At 38.8% G+C, this 22,848-nt stretch overlaps 3 protein-coding genes across 4 annotated transcripts; 2 read left to right on the forward strand and 1 right to left on the reverse strand.

Moving 5' to 3' along the window:
* The first annotated feature begins 3,353 nt into the window (after nucleotides 1–3,353).
* On the forward strand, nucleotides 3,354–8,136 carry LOC131022252 (E3 ubiquitin-protein ligase BIG BROTHER). Of its 2 annotated transcripts, none has more exons than XM_057951724.1 (8): nucleotides 3,354–4,539; nucleotides 4,922–5,068; nucleotides 5,551–5,776; nucleotides 5,944–5,978; nucleotides 6,679–6,723; nucleotides 7,308–7,435; nucleotides 7,664–7,772; nucleotides 7,845–8,136. In XM_057951724.1, exons 2-8 carry the CDS (start codon nucleotides 4,928–4,930, stop codon nucleotides 7,914–7,916), a joined length of 756 nt encoding a protein of 251 aa, XP_057807707.1. In that variant the 5' UTR covers nucleotides 3,354–4,539; nucleotides 4,922–4,927; the 3' UTR covers nucleotides 7,917–8,136. The 2 variants fall into 2 exon arrangements, with proteins under 2 accessions (XP_057807707.1, XP_057807708.1); XM_057951725.1 differs by having other exon boundaries at nucleotides 7,862–8,136.
* Nucleotides 8,137–8,159: 23 nt separating this feature from the next.
* LOC131022229 (extensin-2-like) lies at nucleotides 8,160–9,866 on the reverse strand. The gene has a single exon (XM_057951691.1). It carries the CDS (start codon nucleotides 9,730–9,732, stop codon nucleotides 8,491–8,493), a length of 1,242 nt encoding a protein of 413 aa, XP_057807674.1. The 5' UTR covers nucleotides 9,733–9,866; the 3' UTR covers nucleotides 8,160–8,490.
* Nucleotides 9,867–11,346: 1,480 nt separating this feature from the next.
* LOC131021152 (uncharacterized) lies at nucleotides 11,347–21,332 on the forward strand. The gene is made up of 4 exons (XM_057950242.1): nucleotides 11,347–14,588; nucleotides 14,695–14,833; nucleotides 21,089–21,151; nucleotides 21,249–21,332. The coding sequence occupies exons 1-4, from the start codon at nucleotides 11,347–11,349 to the stop codon at nucleotides 21,330–21,332; spliced, it is 3,528 nt and encodes a 1,175-aa protein (XP_057806225.1).
* Nucleotides 21,333–22,848: the final 1,516 nt, after the last annotated feature.

Raw genomic sequence — 22,848 nt, forward strand, 5'->3', positions numbered from 1 at the left:
TTTTTCATGAACAATTAGTTAGCAAGTGTAAGAGAAATTTTGAACATTTAAGATTAATTAAACAACTATATTGTGTATCAATTATAATCTCATCAAATTGATTATAACATCATAGCACTATAATTTATTATATTAGTTAATTTTTTATCTCTTAAATATTTTTGTCTATAATGATCATATATGTTCAATAAATATAAATTCAGTAAACATAAATAAAATTACTAATTCTATTTAACCGCCTCTACATATCTGATTATATTTAGAGGTGGTCTCCTGTGAAATCGGTTTTTTTTTTTTAAATCACCTTCACAATGACACTACTTCAACATACAAATAATATTTTATAATGATAAAATATCATTTATATGTTGAGGTAGTGTGATTGTGAAGGTGGTTTTTTTTTAAAAAAAAATCGGTTTCACAAGAATTTTTGTGTTATATTTATTCTAGTGTAGATGGAGACTCGTAGCCAGATAAGATGAAGAAGGAAAATTTTACAACTTTTTTTTTTTAAAGAAAAACAGTTATTTAGTTACTTTGTTAGTTAAGTTATTAATCTTACTTTGTTTCTAATTTTGTCTATTTGAGCACGACATTACTTTTAAACAATGACATGAAGAGATTTGATTGCGTTGAGGTGTTTTGGAAGGATTTGCAACAATTTTGACGAAGTTATTTATTATTTAATTAACAATTGTGTCTTTTATCTTAAAAAAGAAAACAATTGTATTTTTGGTTACCAAATTGAATCAGCCTATCATGTAATCAGATAATTGTCGCATTAGTGACTTAAAAGGGCTAACACATATTTTTGTCGTTCAAATATATGGTCAGGATCCTGTAGTATCATTCCCTTAGGTAAAATCAGGACTTCCTCCGTCCCATTATAAATATCACACTTTCCATAATGGAAAATTTCATTACAAATGTTTCATTTCATTTTTGACAATATATTTTTTCTTTATGGTAAATATCATGAAAACCCCTGAAGTATACTCACTTTATCAAAAATAACCTGAAACTTTCAAAATGTTCTCTAAACCCTCAAACTATCAGGTTTTTATCAAATATATCATGCATCTATTTTTCGGTCACTAAAAACGTGATGTGGCTCGCCAGATGTCACAATGTAATTTATATTCTATTTTTTAAAAATGCAATGGCAAAAACGACGTCGTTTCGTACCATATCATTTTAAAAAAATCACTATGAAATTTAAAATTCACTCCTATCGTGTTTGAAATTCACTCTAATAACCTAGAATTAGGGATAAACACGATAGAATATGGTACGAAACGAATTCAATTTTTTCATGTCATTTAAAAAAATAAAATATAAATTACATTGTGACATTCGGCGAGCCACATCATCTTTATGGTAACCGAAAAATAGATGCGGGATATATTTGATAAAAATCTGATAGTTTGAGGGTTTAGAGAACATTTCAAAAGTTTCAGGGTATTTTTGATAAATTGAGTATAATTTAGGGGTTTTCATGATATTTACCCTTTTCTTTATATCTAATATTTAAATAATTTTCACCAACCCACTTTATCTACAATCTACACATTTCTTAATCTCTATGCCCAAAAGTGATGAAATATTGTAATGAGACGGAAGAAGTACAATATTATCAATATAGAGTATATTTTTTTGTATAAAACATAATCCAATATTTCGTCTCACCTCTTTTTGGTATGGAGATTAATGAGAATGTGTAAATTGAATAAAAGTGGTAAGAGCACACATTTTTAAGGGGACGATCCATCTTTAATGGGACGATCCATCTTCTCACTTCTTTATGAAAATGAACCATCTTTAATGGGACGATCCAAAATGAAAAACTTGTCATTTTTAATGGGATGAAGGAAGTATATAAAAGGGGTTTTGACAAATAAAATCATGAACTATTTCGAAATTGTAATTTTAACGTGACTTTTGTATTATGGCAAGTTAAATAACCATCTTTTCAATTTTTGCAATTTCTTTCCCTCAATTCTTTTTCGGTCACCAGAGTGTTGAATTAGAGCTTATATGGATTAGTAAAACGACGTCGTTCTTGTGAGGTTTAAACGACTCCGTTTTGTATAATTTCAATTCAAATTTTCTCCAGATTATAAAGGGGTTGTATCCTATATTTACACCATAATTACAATATTCAACAATTTTATAGAAAATGATGTCGTAACATGAATATTACATGATGAACAATCTTGGTAAATTCTAACTCAACAATCCGACGATTGAAAAAAATTAGGGGACAAAATTGTAAAAGTTAAAAAGATGATTATTTAATTTGTCAAAATTCAAAAGTCATATTAAAATTACAAATTTGAAATAGTATGTGATTTTATTTGCCAAAATCCTATATAAAAGTAGAGGGTGTATGAATTTTTTTTGGGTAGGGTAGGCCCAAATCCAATATTTGGTATGGCTGGAGCTCGCCCAACCTTATCGGGCCAAAGTTAAATCAGCGGACTGCCTTCTCACGGGCCAATCCATAAAATGGGCCTCGCCAAATGTTTAATTTGGACATGTGAGAAATTCTACAATATAATATCAATAACAGTTGTTTTCTCAGTGAGAGTTGCAACTTAAAATACAAACAAACAAAAATGAGATTTTTTCTCTTTTTCATAATTTTATACTCTATTTTTGTATGTGTATATTTACCTATAGATGGTTAATGTCTAAGGTCTGCGATCCTCGATTCGACTACATCGTGGTGCGGTTATTAAATTTCTTTATTTAATTGTGTAATTTATAAAAAAAAGAAGAAGAGATTTTTCCAAAATCAAATCACTCTCATTGTAGCAACCTTCATCTCGTTTTTAGCACAGATCGCATTTCTTTAATCTCAATCTTCAAGCGCAACTTCAATGTCTCCAATAAAATCAAAGATATGATACACTTCTTGTCTAAATGGAATGGAATGTCATGGAATTGCAATATCTACAAATATGTATCGAGTAACTGATATGCATCTGAAAATTTGAAGTAGCTCTTGCGCTGAAGTCTAGATTCAATCACACACACACACAAAATCTCCCTGTTTGGGATAGTTTGAAGGTTAACTGATAACATATTTCAAAGATGTAATAATTTCTTGAGAGAGAAGCAATCACAGCGTGTGCTGTTGGTTGAAATGTCGCATATCAACGACCTAGTGTCCAACGCCGTTGGAAGTCATCATGTACAGTGTCACAAATCTCTATAAAATAATCGCATTTGAAATATGTGAGCTATACAAATTGTCAAATTTTCTGGTGGATTGGATGTATCACGCGCGTTAATTGAATCTGCATAGGATTCATCGACACCGGTTGTTCTAACTTTTAATTGACTACAAGTTAGTATTTTTCATCTGCTATCAAACTGCATTACACGTTTACACTTTTTTGAACGGATTGAACTCTTTGCTAACAGTAATCACAAATGCTGATAAGAATGGATGAAGAAGAGTCAAAAGAAGATGAATTCTTTGCTTGGATATTAGGTAATTGGGGGCCCCTTTAGATCTCATCGCCTCATGTTTTATGTAGCCTTTTATTTTATGTACAGTTAGCTGAGTGTTGCACAAGTTCCTTTAACACACAACCACATCTTTCTCTCTCTTCTCTTGTGCCTTTTTATTTGTTGTTTGAAGACTGCATGCACATGACGTAGATGAGTTGAATTTTACATTAATGTATATCTTGTGTATGGTGTTGTTAGGGTTCAGAGCTAGGTGTTCAATTTACCCAATTTACTTGTTATATATAATTCAGCTTCTTCATAAAACTGCAGCTTTTTGCATTCATAAGTGATTCCAACATTGTATATGTACTTATCGAATGTATGTTGAGTGGAGCAGTTGATCATCCCAACCAAACATTAACCAATGAATTTAAAAAAAATAAAATTAGACGAGTACAGTAGTTGATCATCCCAACGACGAAATCTGAATTAATAATATAGTAAACATTAACCAATGGAAAAGTAGAGAATTTAATAGGAAAAGAGGGGAATAAACAATATTATCTGCATTCCATTAACTGAGGAGAAGAGAAGGGGACCAAACAGTAAAGAGCAAACAAATTGGATTTGTAGATAGTGTTGGTACAGTACAGCTGTAGGGCAAAGATTTTTGCAGACAGTATTTTGGGAATTCGGCTGTGCCTCCTCCTCGATTCCCATCTCCTTCTCTCTCTCTCTCTCTTCCAATATTTCACTTTTTCACACTTTGTGTGTTTTTTGGGTTTTACATATATATTTAATTAGTTGATTTTAAAATCAAAAGTTGAAAGAGTGTAGATACAAAATAGGGGTGGGGTTGGCGTGTAGTGCAGGTGCAATCCGGCATAAGCGCCACAAGCAAAGCCAGACGAGACCACTGACAGACAAAAGAGAAAACACGCTGCCACACCATCACTCTGTGTGTGAATCTACACCGCCACTGCGTGTGAATCTGCCTCGCTCGTGCAACTCCTTCCTTCCTTCGCACCCAACATCGTTTGTAGCAGCAAAGCAAAGCAACGCATACACGCCCACTATTATCTGGTGAGTTTGAGTTTGAGTTTGCGTTTTGTGTTTCTTGCTTTCTTCAACTGCTTCGTGTTGATTTATTGAATTGAATGGGGTGTTTGATGAGGGTGCAATGTACGTTTTTTTTATTTTATTTTGTTATTCCACGGGCTTCCTCAACTCTTTATTTTTTTGGATTCTTGAATGGGGAAGGGGGCAATGTCGAGTATTGCCCTTTATGTTTTCTTGGAAAGTTTAGATTTTTACCTCTGATGACTGTGGTGCTTAAATTGCTCTGCTTTTGAAATTCCTTACAAGAATGAGTGTTTGGTACTATTGAAGATGCAGTGTGTGTATTTGTGTGTGTGTTTTGCACTGGTGTTGGTTCAATTGTTTCATGGAGACCTATGTGTTGCAGACAAGAATGAACGAGAATGAGCAAGTAGAGGTGCATTACATGGACAGCAACTACTCTTACCCTGTCTCTGAGGGTTATGTTGATTTCTTCAGTGGTGCTCCAACAGCCCCTTTGAATTATCTTAACTTCGCCCCGATGCATGATCAGGTAAACTCTTATGTTGCTTCGCTCATTGTTAAGAAAGAATTACCACATTTTGAAAATAGTTTAGATGCCAATTTTTAGATTCATTTTTGTGCAGCCTACTTATGCATTACTGTCAATATCATAAGATGGTTGGTGAAAATTCCAATTTTTGATACACTTCTAGAATGTATTCTAAGCTGAAGATGAGTTCTTGGAGATTTGCTGTAGTGGTGATTTCTGAGTAACAAATATCTCCGACTTAGATTTTGAAAAGCATGAAGTATTGTGTGTGAACTTCTTCTTTTGAGCAAGGTGATAATGCTTGAGAAGAGGACTGCTTTAAAGTTAGAGGATATCCCTATTAACTGTAGTTCATTGTTCTTGGTTATCAATTCTAGTTTCTTTCAGTGAGTTTCTTTGATTTTTCTTTCAATGAGTTTCTGAATGCATTTGAGTAATTGAGAAATTCACTCTATCTTATGAAGTTATTCATTTTCATTCAGGAATCTATATATTGGTCAATGCATATGAATTCCTATAAATATGGACAATCTGATCCAGAGGGTATTTATTATGGTCTCTATGAGGACAATGACCTTGCTCCAAGAATGGATTCCAACAGGAGAGTTTGGGAATATTCTTCAATGGCAACCACAGAAGATCCTATAACTGTAGACATACCACCTGAACAAAGTGCGGTTTCTGAAGTGCATTCTATTCCAGAGGAAAGTAAGTTCTTAGAGTATTCAGTTTGAGGTGACATACAAACACCAAATTTATTCTCTCTGAGTAGGGGTTAAAAAACATGTACACGTTTAGTGCCCTTTTTATTAAAACTCTGGTTCTCAATCAAGTCTTAAATTAGCATGTTCTTATATTATCTCCCAAACATGCAGGATTACCAAATGATCAAGATGCTGCTAGTGACGAGGTGGGAACTTTGAGGATATCATTCACGTTTCTCCTCTTTCCCACGATAGTACTGTAAATGCAAAATGGCTAATTGAGCACTCTGAAACATGCTACATATCCTAGTATGTTCTGTCTGGAGATTGGTGAAACAGGTTTCTAGTGAAGTGGGATACTATTTTGAGTTTGAGACTAAGCCCCTGAAATAATTTGCACATGCAGAAATAAGCCTGCATAATAAATTAAAGTAGCCCTCCTTCTCAATTTACTGGTGAAATCTAGCTGAAATTACATCAGATATGCTGAAAAGGTTGTAATATTAGAGTGTTGCAATTTTATGACTTAGAATAATACTCTTAAGTCTTAACTAATAATAGTTTTTCTTTTGTAAACTTGTAGCCTTGCTAGAGGGAACCATGAAACTCTTAATGGTCACTACACTAGTCACCTGATATTTTGTGACAATTCTTCCCATAGATAAATTTTAAAATTGTTCAAAGATGGTATTACATGCATCTACAGATAGGAAAGGAAGGAACTACATAGTTTTGGTTGCTTGTCCTTTATACTTTGAGATTACTCTACTTCTTAGAGATTTCTTTTCTTCCTCGTCTGGTTATAACTGTCAAACGGGCTTGCATTAATCAGTGACAGGGTTCACCATTGAAGAATTCTGCTAATGTTTGATTTTGAACTTTTGTTTCTTGTATGTGTTACTGTAGGTCACATGGCAAGATGATATTAACCCTGATACCATGACGTATGAGGTAGGGATAAACATTTATTTTGAAATGTAGATTCCTCCATTCTTAACAAGTGTTTCCTTGTAAGCTCAGTGCTTATTGCTTAATAGTAAGAGAAGTACAGAATTTCTGAGTATGTAGCTGAAGGGTGGATAATGCTGCCAATTTATTATGAGTTCAGTGCATAATAGAGTTAGCATTAATACTTCGCTAGAGTTACATTTGGTGTAAAGTTTAATCATGAAGTTTGGTAATTGAGGATTTCCGGGAATCATAGGAAACCGTTTCAGCGTGCAATGGTTATAAACTTATAATTTGACCTTTGTTTGGAAGAAATGGAAATTAGAATTGGGATCTATTAAATATAAAGGTGTGGGATGAAGAATGTAAATACTCTTCAGAGTGAGCTGTTGTGCTGCGGCCCTCAAGATTAGATGCTTAAATAGACATGCGTATCTAAAAGTATATTGCAAAAAGAATATCATCTGTGACAGTTCCTGTATAGTCCTTTAGCATTGGAACTGGTGGTGTGATACCTCTTTTCCAAGGGTTTCAGCCTCTAGACTTATCACCTACTGAATTGTTGATCTGTTTGCATTCCTCTGTAGGAACTGCTTGATTTAGGTGAGGCAGTGGGGACTCAAAGTCGAGGACTTTCCCAAGAGCTCATTGATCTACTTCCAACCTCAAAACACAAGTCTGGTGGAATTTTCTCTAGAAAAAAATCTGAAGAAAGGTGACGTTGTATAGATGGTAGCATTTTCCTACTCAATTGTAGTGTTAAGCATAGGCAGATTGGCTCTCTTTGATAATACTTCTTACCCAAATTCCTTCAAATTTTCTTTTCTTCCAACTAATTATGGCAAAGCACTTTTTAAACAGGATAAAAATGCTAGATGCTAGATCTTTTTTCGGTTTTTCTTTAGATATTCCTAATTTCAAAAGTTTTCATTGGGAAAAACAGATGTGTCATTTGCCAGATGCGATATAAAAGAGGGGACAGGCAAATCAATTTACCGTGTAAGCATGCTTACCACACTCATTGCGGATCCAAGTGGCTTAGCATCAACAAGGTAATTCAACACCCATCTTTAAAAACTGGCAGCATGTTTTCTGTATTTTCTTAATAATTTTTTTAATAGCAGATTCACCTTCTTTCCAGACATGTCCAGTATGCAACACTGTGGTATTTGGTGATGATCAGCACAATGATTTGACAAATTGACTGAAAGTTCCATAGAGAAGGAGCTATTTATTGCACATTTATGCTCTCTCTCATACATAGAAGCTATGCAGGGTGTACTAGTGTGTAGTTTAGAAAATCTACTTATATTTATATGAGTGGCATCCAAATTTTTTTTTTGTTTTGTTTTCTAACGCTGAGAAACTGCGATCCCACAGTTCTTTCAATTAATGCTGAAATTAACATTAGTTTCACCCACTCTTTGTTCCTTTGGTTATTTACAATGATAACAGTATTCAAGCATCTTATTTATTTGTATTATAAAGTACAAGAACATAAGGTTCAAGAACATTGCATAAAGTATACATTCTTTAAAACTGCATTTAAAGAGTGGAGCGTTACTATTTGCATGAAGCAACTCTTTTTTATTTTTTGTCTGTGATGCAAATTTTGTTGAAGCAAGGGTCCACTATTGGAGTAAGATACTTCAAATGTGATCCAATACTGATATAACAATCGAGATGCTGGTGAAGGGAGTTGAAAAGTTTAATAGTATGCTAGTGGTAGATGTGGGGCTCTCGCCTTTGTTGAGGTGATGATGGTGGAGATCACTTTTTGTAACCAGGGGATGGAGGTGACTCATACTTGTATTGTGGTGATTCATATTTATAAGGTGTGGGTGGGGGTGATTCATATTTGTAGGGTGATGGCGGTGGTGACTCATACTTGTAGGGCGGTGGTGGAGGGGACTCGTACTTGTATGGTGGAGGCGGTGGGGACTCATACTTGTATAGGGGTGGTGGAGGTGACTCGTATTTGTACGGTGGGGGTGGAGGCGACTCATACTTGTATGGTGGAGGTGGTGGTGACTCGTACTTGTAGGGTGGAGGCGGTGGAGACTCGTATTTGTAGGGTGGGGGCGGAGGCGACTCGTATTTGTATGGGGGTGGTGGAGGCGACTCGTACTTGTATGGGGGTGGTGGAGGCGACTCGTACTTGTATGGGGGTGGTGGAGGCGACTCGTATTTGTATGGCGGAGGTGGAGGCGACTCGTACTTGTAAGGGGGAGGTGGAGGCGACTCGTACTTGTAGGGCGGAGGTGGAGGCGACTCGTACTTGTAGGGCGGCGGTGGTGGCGACTCGTACTTGTAGGGCGGCGGTGGTGGCGACTCGTACTTGTATGGGGGTGGTGGTGGCGACTCGTACTTGTATGGTGGAGGTGGAGGTGACTCGTACTTGTACGGTGGCGGAGGTGGAGACTCGTACTTGTACGGTGGCGGAGGTGGAGACTCGTACTTGTATGGTGGAGGTGGAGGTGACTCGTACTTGTACGGTGGCGGAGGTGGCGACTCGTACTTGTATGGGGGAGGTGGTGGCGACTCGTACTTGTACGGTGGCGGAGGTGGAGACTCGTACTTGTATGGGGGTGGTGGAGGCGACTCGTACTTGTACGGTGGGGGTGGAGGCGACTCGTACTTGTACGGTGGTGGAGGTGGCGACTTGTACTTGTATGGGGGTGGTGGAGGCGACTCGTATTTGTACGGGGGTGGTGGTGGAGGCGACTCGTACTTGTACGGTGGTGGAGGTGGCGACTCGTACTTGTACGGCGGAGGTGGTGGAGACTCGTATTTGTACGGGGGTGGTGGTGGAGACTTGTACTTATATGGTGGTGGAGGTGGCGATTCATATTTGTACGGTGGAGGTGATTCATAACTGTAGGACGAAGGTGGTGGAGAATAATTGGAGTCAGGGACCCAAAATTTCAGTGATGGGAAGGCATTTGCAGATGCAGCAAGTATGGTGAAGAGAGCTAACAGGATCCCCAGCTGGGATCCGCCATAGCTCCACATGACTGCTGCTGATGTAAGTTTTCGTTTTCTACTCCTTTAAACACCTCAAGTTTTTTACTACTGTCTTGATATTTTGAAAACTAATCATATACACTTTATATAGCAAATCAATGCCAACCATTGTTGAACTAGTCTGCGAACTTGCTTATGTATGCTTTATGATTCACATATTTGGTTGTTGCTTGTGTATGCTACACAGCAGAACTAGTCAGTTTATTTGTAGTTGGTTGCAATTGTGTATATAACTAATTACAATATGGTGAATTTGTCTTTGTTTTTATATTTCTTTTTGGCATTCATCAGTAGAAGACTGGTTCTAATTGAATTAAAAGTTAAAACCAACTGAAAACGCTGGGCAGTATAGATATTTAAATAATGCAAAAAGCTTGTTCTTGTTTATATTATGTAGTATAGACGACTTACATTTATTTTGGACTCTTGCAAAGTCTATATCTACTCCCAAGCAACTAAAATTTACTACGTAAGATGAAATAGTATTCGGTGGGAAATTGACACGTTTTCATGCTATACGAAGCTCATTTTCAGAAACGAAACTGGGGTATCCGTATCTCTTGTTTTTATAAATTTCCATATATCTATATAAATTTTTAAGGATTAGTAATTTAATTTACACAAAAATTTGGGTACAACCAGGTTGATCTGCACCCATAATAGTATTATTTATACGATTCGGGTTAGGATATAGGTTTAAATCAGGGTGCGAATCAGAGTTTAAGTAAGGGTGCAACCCGATTGTAGGGTACACTCGATTGTACCCAAAACCATCTCTTTAATTTAATATAGCTAGAGTACTCGGTTTATTTGATAGTACTATAAGATAAGGAACTCTTTGGTATCTAAGTTTTTTTAAAAACACAAAAACTTGAGTACAATTGGGTGTACTGTACAATCGAGTTGACTCGCATTCAAAATAGTGTTATTTATAAGGTTCGAGTCAGGACATGGGTTCGAGTCATGGTATAAGTGAGGGTGCAATCTGATAGTACCCAAGACCACCTATTTTGAAAATTGTTAAACTATCTATTGTTTAGTATACACTTAAAACACAAACTCCTTATAATAATAAAAAATCACGATAGTGTATGTGTGTTTGCCAAGCAGTAGAGTGATTAACAATAAATTCAACAATACTAAAAGACCAAATGTCTTAGGTTCGAATCCACACTAGTGTAGTCTTTAATTTATGAAAAAACTTCACATAGTAAGTCATATTTTATGTAAAATTACAATAATTTTTTATATTTTTTTAGAATAAATTATCATTGATGATTCTCAATTCATTGAATCTCCGACTGAAGGGATTCGCTTTACCTGGTCTGGACGTCGGTTTCTTCCCCGTCATGTTGAATCTATCCTTGATAGAGCGTTTTTTTCCAAGGGTTTTGCTGATTTATGCGATTCTATTGTTACCACGGCGCTTCCGAGGCTCACCTCTGATCATTCTCCGTTAGTTCTGCAGTGCCGTCATGTTACTCCCTTTGGCATAAGACACTTCAGATTTCTGAATATGTGGACCCTTCATCCTTCGTTCTTAGATATGGTGAAGAATTCGTGGACGGTTGCTGTTAACACTAGCTACCTATTCTGTGTGTTATGTTGAAACTCAAGAAGTTGCGTTATGATATTAAGGTCTGGAATAAAGATGTTTTTGGCAACGTGGATAATTCGATTGGTCAATTTCAGAATCATTTGGCGGTCACCCAGAACCAGATTTCTGAAACTGGATATAATGATGAGCTTTTCGATGAGGAGATTCGTTTGCAAGCTGAGCTTAATGTTGCGCTTTCTAGAAAAAATAATTTTCTTCAACAGAAAAGCCGTGCCTCGTGGTTGCAAGATGGGGATAGAAATACGACTTTCTTTCACAGAATGATAAAATTCAAACGGAGGAATACTTTGATTACTCGCTTGAATATTGATGTTGTGGATGTCTATGATCCGAGTATTATTGAGCAGCATATCATCGGGCACTTCTCGGCTCTTTTCATGGATGATGGAAGCCCGAGTGCGGACCCTTTGGAGATTGAGGCGCTTATTGATGTGGCGGTTTCGGATGCTCAGAATAACTTTTTGGTTAGTATTCCCGAGGAGAGTGAGATTGCGGCGGAGGTCTTTGGCATGGACGCTAATAGTGCCCCTGGGCCTGATGGTTTCTCTGGTTCCTTCTTTCAGACTTGCTGGGAAATTATTAAGACGGATGTTGTAAGTGCTGTTCAAACTTTTTTCCGGTCTTCTTATTTACCTACTGGCTGCAATTCCAGTACAATGATTCTTATTCCAAAGAAGAAGGATGTTTCAACTGTTGCTGATTTGAGGCCCATCGTTCTGTCGAACTTCTTCTTTAAAATCATTTCCAAAATCTTGGCGTCAAGGCTAAGCAGGATTGCGTCCACTCATATCTCTAATAACCAATTTTGTTTCATTAGTGGTCGCAACATCCATGATTGCATTATGCTCAGCTCTGAGGGATGCAACTCGATGCAACGTACGAATCGGGGTTCGAATATGGCTTGCAAAATTGACATTAATAAGGCTTTTGACACCATTCGCTGGGAGTTCATTATGCAAGTTTTGAGAGCGAATGGATTTCATGAGAAGTTCGTCAATTGGATTTGGATCATTTTTAGCTCTGCCCGGGTCTCCATTCTTTACAATGGTCAGCTTTCGGGGTACTTCTCTTGTTCTCGTGGGGTTAGGCAGGGTGATCCGTTGTCGCCAATTTTATTTGGGATTGCGGAAGACGTCCTGAGTCACCTTATCAGCAGTTGTGTGGAATCGAGACATCTTAGTCCGATGGGTTTCAGCCGGTCAACTAATTTTCCAACACACTTATTTTATGTTGATGATATTATCCTTTTTAGCACTGCTACGGTTCGTAATGCTCGCAAGATCAAGGATATTCTGAATTATTATGGTTCGATTTCTGGTCAGGTTTGCAGTCAGGAGAAATCGAATCTCTTCTTCGCTAGGGGCGTGACTACGGATAGGAGAAGGGCTATTCAGCGTGTCATGGGTTTCTCTGTGGGGATTCTTCCGATGACGTATCTGGGAGTTCCTATATTTTTTGGTCGTCCGCGGGCCTCGTATTTCATGCCGATCTTTGATAAAATTGTCCAAAAGTTTGCAAGGTGGAAAGGTCTTCAACTGTCTATCGCAGGACGTTTATGTTTGGTGAGGTCTGTCATTCAGAGTTCGATTGTGCATTCGATGATGGTTTATAAATGGCCTAAATCGTTATTGCATTCGCTTGACCGTAAATGTCGTAATTTCATTTGGACGGGCAACATTGATCAGCAACCGCGTTGTTCTGTTAGTTGGAGACGGGTGTGCGCTCCTAAAGAGGAAGGTGGTCTTGGCATTCGTTCTTTTACCTTAATGAATAAATCTTTTTTGATGAAGCTGGCATGGAAGATGATAAAAGGTGATGATTGGGCTCATCGGATTATGAGGTCCAGATACCTCACGACCTTCAGCTATGCTAAGCAAAATATTGCTAATTCGACTGTTTGGCTCGGCGTGAAACAGGAAATTAATCCCTTGGTGGTTGATTCTTACTCTTGCATCAATAATGGTGATAATACTTATTTTTGGAAGGATGATTGGCTGGGTTATATTTTGGTAGATAAGCTCAAAATTCCTCACTACATGCATGATTATCTCCATTTCTCTGTGCAAGATTATTACTATGATGGTCTGTGGCATTTCTCGGCTTCGTTTGTGAATTATTTTCCTGAGGTGGTGGCTGATATTTTATTGATCCCTATGAGCGAGGAAAAAGATTCTAGATATTGGAAGCATTCGCTCAAGGGGAACGTCTCGGCGGCTTTAGCCTTCTCCAAGAATTGTCATCGTTACACTATGGTGAAATGGGGGACATGGATTTGGGAACCGTACATACCGATTCGTCGTTCGATCTTATGCTGGAGGATTCTTCATGGGCGCCTTCCAACCTTGGATACTCTTGTTAGACAAGGTATGGTCACTCCTAATGGTTGCCCCTTTTGCTATATGGATGCTGAAACCATTGAACATATCATGTGGAGCTGTCCTAGGATTAGTTACGTTTGGGAAACGTTTCTGGACTGGTTTCATAAAACGGATCTGTTAAGTTGCTTGGATATTCACACTTTTTTAGTGCTGGCTTGGAATGCTGCCTTCAGCCCCCAAATTTTGGCTTTTTGGAAAGCAGGCATTATTTCCATCCTGTGGAAGATATGGGACTGTAGGAATGCGCTTGTTTTCGATGATCTCCGTTTTGAGGCTCGGTCGATTCTTGTTTTTGTTAAAGCTTATTTTAAAGAGATGGATTCTAATTTTTCACGGCTTGGTACCATCAAGAATACTTGGACTGACTATGTGATTGTTAGAAGTCTTGGAATTGGAAGTCGAGCTGCTCCTCCCCCTCGCATGGTGGAGGTTTATTGGTGGCCTCCGGTGACTCATTGGATTAAGGTCAACACCGATGGCTCTGCTAAAGGGGCTCCTGGTCGTATTGCCTCGGGAGGAGTTTTTAGGGATAATTTTGCTTCTGTCCGTGGCTGTTTTCACATAAAGGGTGGTAGTGGGTTTGCTTTTGAAGCTGAGCTTCTAGCGGTTATTACTGCTATTAATATTGCTCATGAACGTGGCTGGCTTCATCTTTGGGTTGAGTCCGATTCGATGTATGTCGTGCGGTTGTTGGAGAATCGCTCCACGGATGTTCCCTGGCGTTTCTTAGCTTCCTGGAAGCAGGTTCTGCATCGTCTTCATGGTTTTTCTTTGATTGTTACTCACATCTTTCGTGAAGGAAATCACCCCGCGGACATAATGGCCAATGATGATAGACAAGAGGGATGGTGGCCTTATGCGATTGACGATATTAAACATGCGGTGGCTCGTGATTTTTCTACCCATAGCTTTGTTCGAATGGTGCTTTAAGGTGTTAATGTCTGTTTCGAATAGGTTGGATGCTTTTCGCGACAGGTGCGGTTGCTTCGTTGGGGTTTCGATTGTCTGCTGGTGTTGTGATGGTTTTGCAGGAGGGTGGGCGATTTCTGGTGTTAGGGTCGGGGCGTCAGCGGTGTCTTTTTTCAGTGCTCGGGTGAGCTCGACACTGGGAGCCGACTGGTCGGACCTCTTGGATCTCCGTGATCGGCGTGTTTCTACCGTTTCACGTCGAGCTTGCTTGAGGGGCGGCAGTTTTCGTCGTCGATGTGCCACCTCTTGGAGTGTTATCTTCTTCTTCCGTTTGCATGGTTTTTCTTGGGCTGCTGATTTTCATTTTAGCTTCGCTAGTTGTGCCTGGTGTCGTGCTGTTTCTGGTTTTCAGTTTGGTTCCTTTTTGGTTGTTTTTGCTTTTTCTTTGCTTGTTCTCTTTGGTTGGTTTGCTTTGATGTGTTCGGGAACCGAGCTGCTTAGGGGTGATGGTTCGGCCGGAATCTCTGAAGTTGTCTCACTTCCGTTCCCACACAGCTCCTTTTTTAGACGAGTACTCTTTTTCCCTTTTAAGGATTTTCCGACCAGGTTTGCCTTAAAAGGGTTTTAATGAGGCTCGGCCCTTAGTTTGTTGTTTGTGCACTCAAGGGTTCTTGGTTCTTTTTTCTCTTTCTCCTTTTAATAAAATTTAATTTAATAAAATTGTTTTTCGAATACCCAAACAAGAATCTCCACATCTATTCCAATATACAGTTGTAAAATCATCCTTTCTCACATCCTTAAAAGAAGGAAATGTCGACCAGATCATACGATATCAATAATTGACCAAATTAGTCCCCTTGGGATGGCCTAGTTGTAACAACCCGCTCTTTTATTATATTTAAATCCAGTAATATGATAATTATTATTTCATCTTTCAGTAAATCAAGCCCAGTAATTATTTATGATTTAAATTCAGCTTATGACACTGGATTATATTCAATTAAGCAGGATTATTATTTTATTACCAAGTCAGTAGTTTCGCGTAAATAAAACCGCGATGAAAATTATTGAGTAAGCCAATAATTATTTATTTCAGATTCATAACTGACTTAGTTAAGTCATGTTATTTATTAATCACAATAGAATTATTTTTCTATTATTATTTCTTGAGTCGTGATTTTATTCCGACTTGTGAAGAATTAAATCTACGTTATTAATTTAGATTTTTTTTTCGTGTATTAAATTTAGCACGCTATGCTCCCTCAGCCACTCTATTCTCACCCGTGCTTAGTTTTTTTTTCTTTTTCCATCCTACACAGTCAGAAAGATTTCAACAAAGCAAATCTCAGTTTTCAACAGCAAATCTCATTTTTTTCAAAGATACAGATACAGCCGCAGCAAATCTTATTTGTTCAGGCGCAGCCGATTTTCACTCACAAAAATTCCACATTCATAAATTCCATTGTCGCAGCAATTCGCCTATAAATTAACTCAAACGAATCAGTTTTAAAACCACAACCTTCAATTGCTAATTTTAAAATACAGAGTGTTCGTTTTGAGTTCCAAACTTCAGCAGAACAAGGTATATATTAATCTCAAAGTTCTTCAACTTCATTCCTTATACAAGTGTTTATGTTCAATAGAATTCATTAGCAAGCAATATATCATTTTACAGTTTACAGTATTTGCATACGCATCAAACCTTTGCAAGAAATCAGAAATAGAACCTCTATATAACTAAACTAGAGTACAGAAAAATCAAGTTTTGATTCCATAATCAAATCTTTACACAAACTTGAGTTTTATGTAAAACTTTTTCAAATCTACAAACCTATCGAAGAGAGATAAAACGAGAGGGAGGCAATGACGAACTGCCGAGACCTTCGCTACGACGAACGGCAACTCCGGGAGTCGGCTTTGGGCGAGGCAGCGGCAGCCGATGGCGGCGGCACCAAACGGCGAGATGGCCTCTGTCGGCGGCAGCAGCTGTTCTGCCATCTCTCGCCGACTCGACGAACAGCAGCAGTCGGCGGACTCCGGGCGAGCAGCAGCAGTTCCAGGCGGCTGAGCGGGACGGCGCGGCCAAAGGCCAAGCGCCGCTGGTCGCGGCTCAGAGCAGAACAGCAGCAGTCAGCGGCAGCAGCTCCACGCGGCGAACCTCGCCGGCGACTGGAAGGGCCAAGACGCGGACGGCGATGTCTTGATTTGAGAAAGAGAGCCGAGCGGCTGTTGAGCGAGAGAGAGAGATGAGCAACGTTCGGTCTTGATATTGTGAGAAAGAGAGAGATGAACGATAGCGGCCGAGAGATGCCGAGGGAGAGCAGGGCGCCGCTCGGCGACGGCGACGAGGAGGCGGCGCGCCTCCTCAGCCGAACAGAGAGGGGGAGACGGGAGAGAGGACAAAGGCGAGAGAGAGAGTGAGAAAGAAGAGAGGGGGCGCAGCTTGTGTGTGTGTTGGGAGGTGTAATTGTGTGTGTATATTTAGGTTAGGAATTGGGCCGGGTTGGGCCGATTTTATTAATTGTTTGGGCCGAGACTTGGGCCGATTTTAATAAGTGTTTGGGCCCTTATTTAATTAACAGATGGGCTTCGATTTAAATGTTTGGGCTCGGCCCTTTACAAATAAAATCTGATGGGCTTCTTTTAATTAAAGGATTTGGGCCTATTTTAATTTAATTGTTTGGGCCTTATTCAAAGAAAAACATGATAGACTTAATTTATCTAATTAATTTGGGCTTATATCTATTTAAATTATTTGAGCTCTTAATTATTAATTTAAATTGAGCTTGATTAATTTAATTATATATTGACCTTTAAATTAATTATTTAAATGGAGTTTTTTATTTCAAGTATTTATAAATGGATTATAAAATAAAATATTTTGAGTTAAACTCTCATTTAAATTAATTCTTTTCAAATGACTTATTAATATGGATTATTTGAAAATGATTAAATGATTTTAAAAATAAGAAAGCATGATCTATGATGATATAATTTATCTATGTAATATTATAGGATTTGTTTTTAAATGACGGAATATTTGACTTGATGACATAAATAGAACGAGTTATGATTAATGCGCATGTTGATGATCGAATAAATAGTTTCGAACCTAAATGATAGTTATGTGATAATATTTTGAGTTTAAGGTTTTGACGAGATAAGATTAATAATCCGACCTCATAAGACGAGCTTTAATTCCTTAAATAGGATTAGCATCTCATAATTTAATTAAAGGAATATGAGTCATGCATAATCATTTCACGCATCCTCATTTATTGAGATTTTTCGAGAATTAGAATCTTATTTTATTTTCTCGAATTAAAGGTCAAGCACCAGAGTTAGAGCTAAACCGTGAGTCTGCTATTCAGGTAGGCTTTCTACGTATAAACTAAAATTATATATTAGAATTGTTAAGACTTTATGCTTATGAATTTAAATGATATTGTCAATGCCTAAATGCTTTATGTTTTATTATTAATTGCCTATCTGATGTTAATCGAATTCGGATTCTGGATGGGACCGCAAATCCCTTCGGAATTAGTGTACACCTTGTGATCGTGAGTCATCTAGCGGGTTGGCCGATCATAGTGTCCGTAGAGGGAGGCCTCCCTCTCGGCACGAGTTACTGATATGGTGATTAATGATATTAAAATGCCTGCGCGGGTTATTGATGAAAGAAATGATATTATGTGTCACGACCGGCCCTAATTAAGGATAATTAAGCCGGGGAAACCGTGACTAATGGAGGAAGATTAGGAGCGGGGTAGAAAGGGGGATAATCAAACAAGGAAGGATCGCATTTCATCATTTTTTTTATAAAAGGGATATTTATAATATAACGGAGGTTTAGTCGTATAGACTCAAATAACTAGTAAGTTCGGATAACTCCGACTTAGCCAAAATAACATAAAACTTCTGAGTACGCAGCGGAATAAGGTTCTGATTACATGTATGAAGACATGTATCCCTAGAGTTCATTAATACATAATAAGACAAAAGAGTCCCGCTCGTCACTTCATCACCACCAGCAGCTGCTCAACCTGCACATTTAGAAATATATGCAGGGCTGAGTACAAAAGTACTCAGTGGGCACGTATGCCTAAGTATAAAAATACATGCTTCAAAACTGTAAATTGTCATGCCATCATAAACAGTACAGCAAGGGAGTTTTTTTTTTTTTTTTTTTTTTTGCTAAAAAGGCCCAAGCTTACTAAATTCATTTGTGATTCTTAAAGTTGGTCTGCAGACTAAGTTCTCTTGTAATCTATCATATCTGGAACTGTGTGCCGGAGAGGTGGCCACCTCTCACGGTCACTTGACCGGCCAACCCGCTAGATGACTCACGGTCACTGGTGTACACTAGCCCTGGCAGGATAGCTATCAACTGCTCAGGACTCGAATTCGATTGCATAATAAGTGGCAAAGCCACATCAGATAGATATCATACCAAACATTGAAACATTTATGGCAAGACAACAGTTGAAATAACTTCAATTAATTTAGTCATGAAATAACTTGCTTGAACGTAACATTTAAACTCATTTGATATATATGAAAGTAATGCCCACCTGATAGAAACTTTCTGTGGTACAGTAGCTCCTTGATTGATTATTAATCTCGTGCTTGACCTTTATTACGAGAATATAAATAAGATACTGCTCGAGCAAAATCCTCAAATAATGAGAATACGAAATTAACGATGCATGATCCTCTTATGCATGAATTATTATTCTGAGATAATAATCAGGGAATTTCTAATGTTAATCCAAGCTATCGGATTTAAACAAAAGCTAAGTCTCGTCTCATGAAGCCGGATAATTAACTAAAATTAATCCGTTCTCTTCAGGGTGTTCTAATCCGCCAATTAAATAAACCCCGCTCCTCGTAGTCAAAAGAAAAATAAATAAATAATTCGGTTTATTCGTTGTATAACCTTGTAAAATTTACCCGGGCTAAAGTAGGAACAATAGCAATACTGTAAGTTCGAATAATTAGAAGGCCCAACATAAGGCAGCCTAATAATTAGTTAAGTAGAAGTGGGCTTGAATGAAATAAATAATTACAGTCTTATTTATATATGAATCTGAAATCCAAATAAAATAATTAATCAGGGCCTAAGTATTAAAGAAAGGAAAGGCTCTAATTCAAAATAACTCAGCCCAAGAAAATCGGCCTATGTAAACGGATTAAACTCCAGTTGCCATGAAATAAAGGATATGGGCCCAGTTAATTAAATAAAATCGGCCCAGAGAAAATATTTCAGTCCAAGTGGCTGAATTACTAACTGGGCTTAATTAATTGAATAATACAGAGCAGGCCCAATGAAAATAAATAAGTCTGGACCCAATAAAGGTTGGCCCAAAACTAATTAACACAAGCCCAAATTCCTCTCCTTCCTTCAACAACTCGGTCTCTCTCTCTTCTCAAACAGACGCTCCCTTCGGTTCTCTCTCTCTCTCGATCCGTCTCCAGCCGAGGCGCCCGCCGCCGCCGCTCCGCAATCCGGCGAGCCAGCCGCCGCCTTCTCCTTCTCACACCTCTATTCTCCCTCTCGATTCACGGACGAAGGCAAAACGAAAAGGGAGCCCTGATTTCCTCCCCAAATCAGAGAGCGCCGCCGCCGCTGCAACTGGAAGGCCGGGAGATTCGCCGCGCCGCTGCATGTCGGAATCCGTCCGCTCGTCGCCACGGTCTCTACCTGCTCCTCTCGTAATTTCTTTCTCCCTCCCCAAATCGACGGAACAAAGGAAGCCCTAACTTCACAAATTGGGGATCGCCGCCACTGCTTCGATCCGCCACCGCCGTGGAACCGGCGAGCGGCGCCGCTGCTGCTGTGCGATTTCCGGCGAGCAGGGGAGGGTCCGCCGTTGCTGCTATCTCCGGGGTCGAAGGTTCGAGCCACGCCACGCTGCTGCTGGATTTGGGCGAAGGGTACTCCGCCGCTGCTGCAAATCCAGAATCGGCGAGGGCCATCATCGAGGTCGGGAGTCGTCTGCCTTTCACCGCTCGACGCCGTCGACGCTGCTGTTCCCGCGAGTCGCCGCCCAGATATCGTCTCTCGGCTTGACTAAGTAGAGCAGCGCCCCTCATCTCTAAAAGCTAAGTCCCCATCTACTCTATTGTAAAGTTTGATTTTCCCTGCTGTGCTTAGTATGTTGAGTTGCTCGAGTTCTACACATTAATTCTTACATAAAATAAATGTAACTGGTGTTCTGCATTATGAAGTGTAACTTCGCTGCTAAGTCCATTATGCTTATATAGGTATTCTATCATTTGAATCTGATCATGTTTGATGGTATGAATGCAAACTGGATTGAATAACTGAGGTCGCATAAATACCTTGAGTATCTAGCTTGTTGGTTGGCTGTTGTGGTATTGATGATTGAGATGGGGAATAACTGAAATACAATGAAGGTGTTATTGCTTTAAAATGCAGGTGGAGGTTATGGCAGGAAGTGGAAACGTTCAAGCCGAAGCTTACCTTGAGGATTTGGCGGAAGTTGGGCAGCTCTGTCCCTCACGTTAATGAAGTCTCAATGAACTCTCTAGCAAATAACACTTCTGCTAGGTGGTGTTTTAGTTGTGTTTTTCTGCAGGTGGCAGCAAATGTTGACAAAAGGGAATGTTGCTGCAAGCAGCAAAAATGGAAAGAGTTGCTGCCAAACTTGAAAAAATTGTAGAACCTTTGACTAACAGATTGGTGAAGTGGGGCGGCTGGCAGCTGCTAAGGAATAGGGGTAGGGTGTAAGGAGAAGGGGATTGGTAGAGTTGGGCGGCTGTGGCAGAGCTGTTGCTGCTTTACACACGCACGCCTCCTCTCTCTTTTGTTTCTTCTCCTATTTCCTCCCTATTTCCTTTCTTTCTCCTATTTCTTTTCTTCTTTCTTTTACTCATTCACCTTTGATGATGCAGCCGGTGTGTAATAGGAGTATAGGAAAGAATTTTTATAACTGTAATATGTAACGTGTGATGGTGTATCTGCTTGATATTAATATCGATAGACTGTAAAAATAATTCTAAATTAAATATGTAGATTTAAATTCGTTTGCTCATCTAATATCTAAATTAAATCCGAAGATTTAATTCTCCTCACAAGCGGGAATAAATTCACGACTTAAACAAGTACAAAAATAATAACAACTAATAATATAAATAATATTTCTACTAAATAACATGACTTTGCTAAGTCAGTTATGAACTTGGAATAAAAATTATTGATTGCTCAATAATCCTTATCGCGGTTTCTCACGCGAAATAAAATAATAACTCTGCTTTAAGTTTTATATAACTCAAAATCATAAGTCGAAAACAAACATAGATCAACATTGGGTTTCATCACTGAAAGATGCAATAATTAATTATCGCATTACTAATCTTAAATATAATTAAGAGAGCGGGTTACTACATACTACCCCTCTTAACAAAAATTTCGTCCCGAAATTTGCATATTTCTTCTAAAATAGTTCGGGGTATTTCTCCTACATCTTATCTTCAAGCTCCCACGTGGCTTCCTCTTGTCCGTGGTGTCGCCATAAGACTTTCACTGATGTGATTGCCTTATTCCTGAGTTGTTGCACTTTTCGATCTAGAATGGCCTCTGGTCTCTCTTCTTGGTGGATCACATGCTTTGGATCGTAGACGTATTTTCTGAGTTGTGACACGTGAAAAACGTTGTGAACGTTTCCAAAACTTGGCGGTAATGCCAACCTATAGGCCACTGGGCCTATCCTCTCTAGAATCTCATAAGGTCCTACGAATCGGGGCCTAAGTTTTCCCTTGACACCAAACCTAGTTATCCCCTTGGTAGGAGATACCTTTAGGAAGACCTTGTCTCCTATTTCAAAACGTAACTCAGTTCGACGTGCATCAGCGTAAGATTTCTGTCTATCTTGTGCCTCCTTTATTCGCCCTCTGATCTGGCGGACTATCTCAACCATCTCATTGACCATGTCTGGTCCTAAAACTTTTCTCTCACCCACTTCATCCCAGTAAAGCGGGGATCTGCACTTCCTCCCATACAGCGCCTCGTAAGGCGCCATATCAATGGTTGCTCGATAACTACTGTTGTAGGCAATCTCAACAATGGCAGCACCGATTCCTCACTTCCATCTTTGTCTAGTACTATTACTCTAAACGTGTCTTTGAGAGTCTGAATTGTTCTCACAAACTATCCATCTGCTTGTGGGTGGAAGGCGG

Source organism: Salvia miltiorrhiza, chromosome 4, assembly GCF_028751815.1.
Source record: "Salvia miltiorrhiza cultivar Shanhuang (shh) chromosome 4, IMPLAD_Smil_shh, whole genome shotgun sequence".
NCBI classification, from domain to species: Eukaryota; Viridiplantae; Streptophyta; class Magnoliopsida; order Lamiales; family Lamiaceae; genus Salvia; species Salvia miltiorrhiza.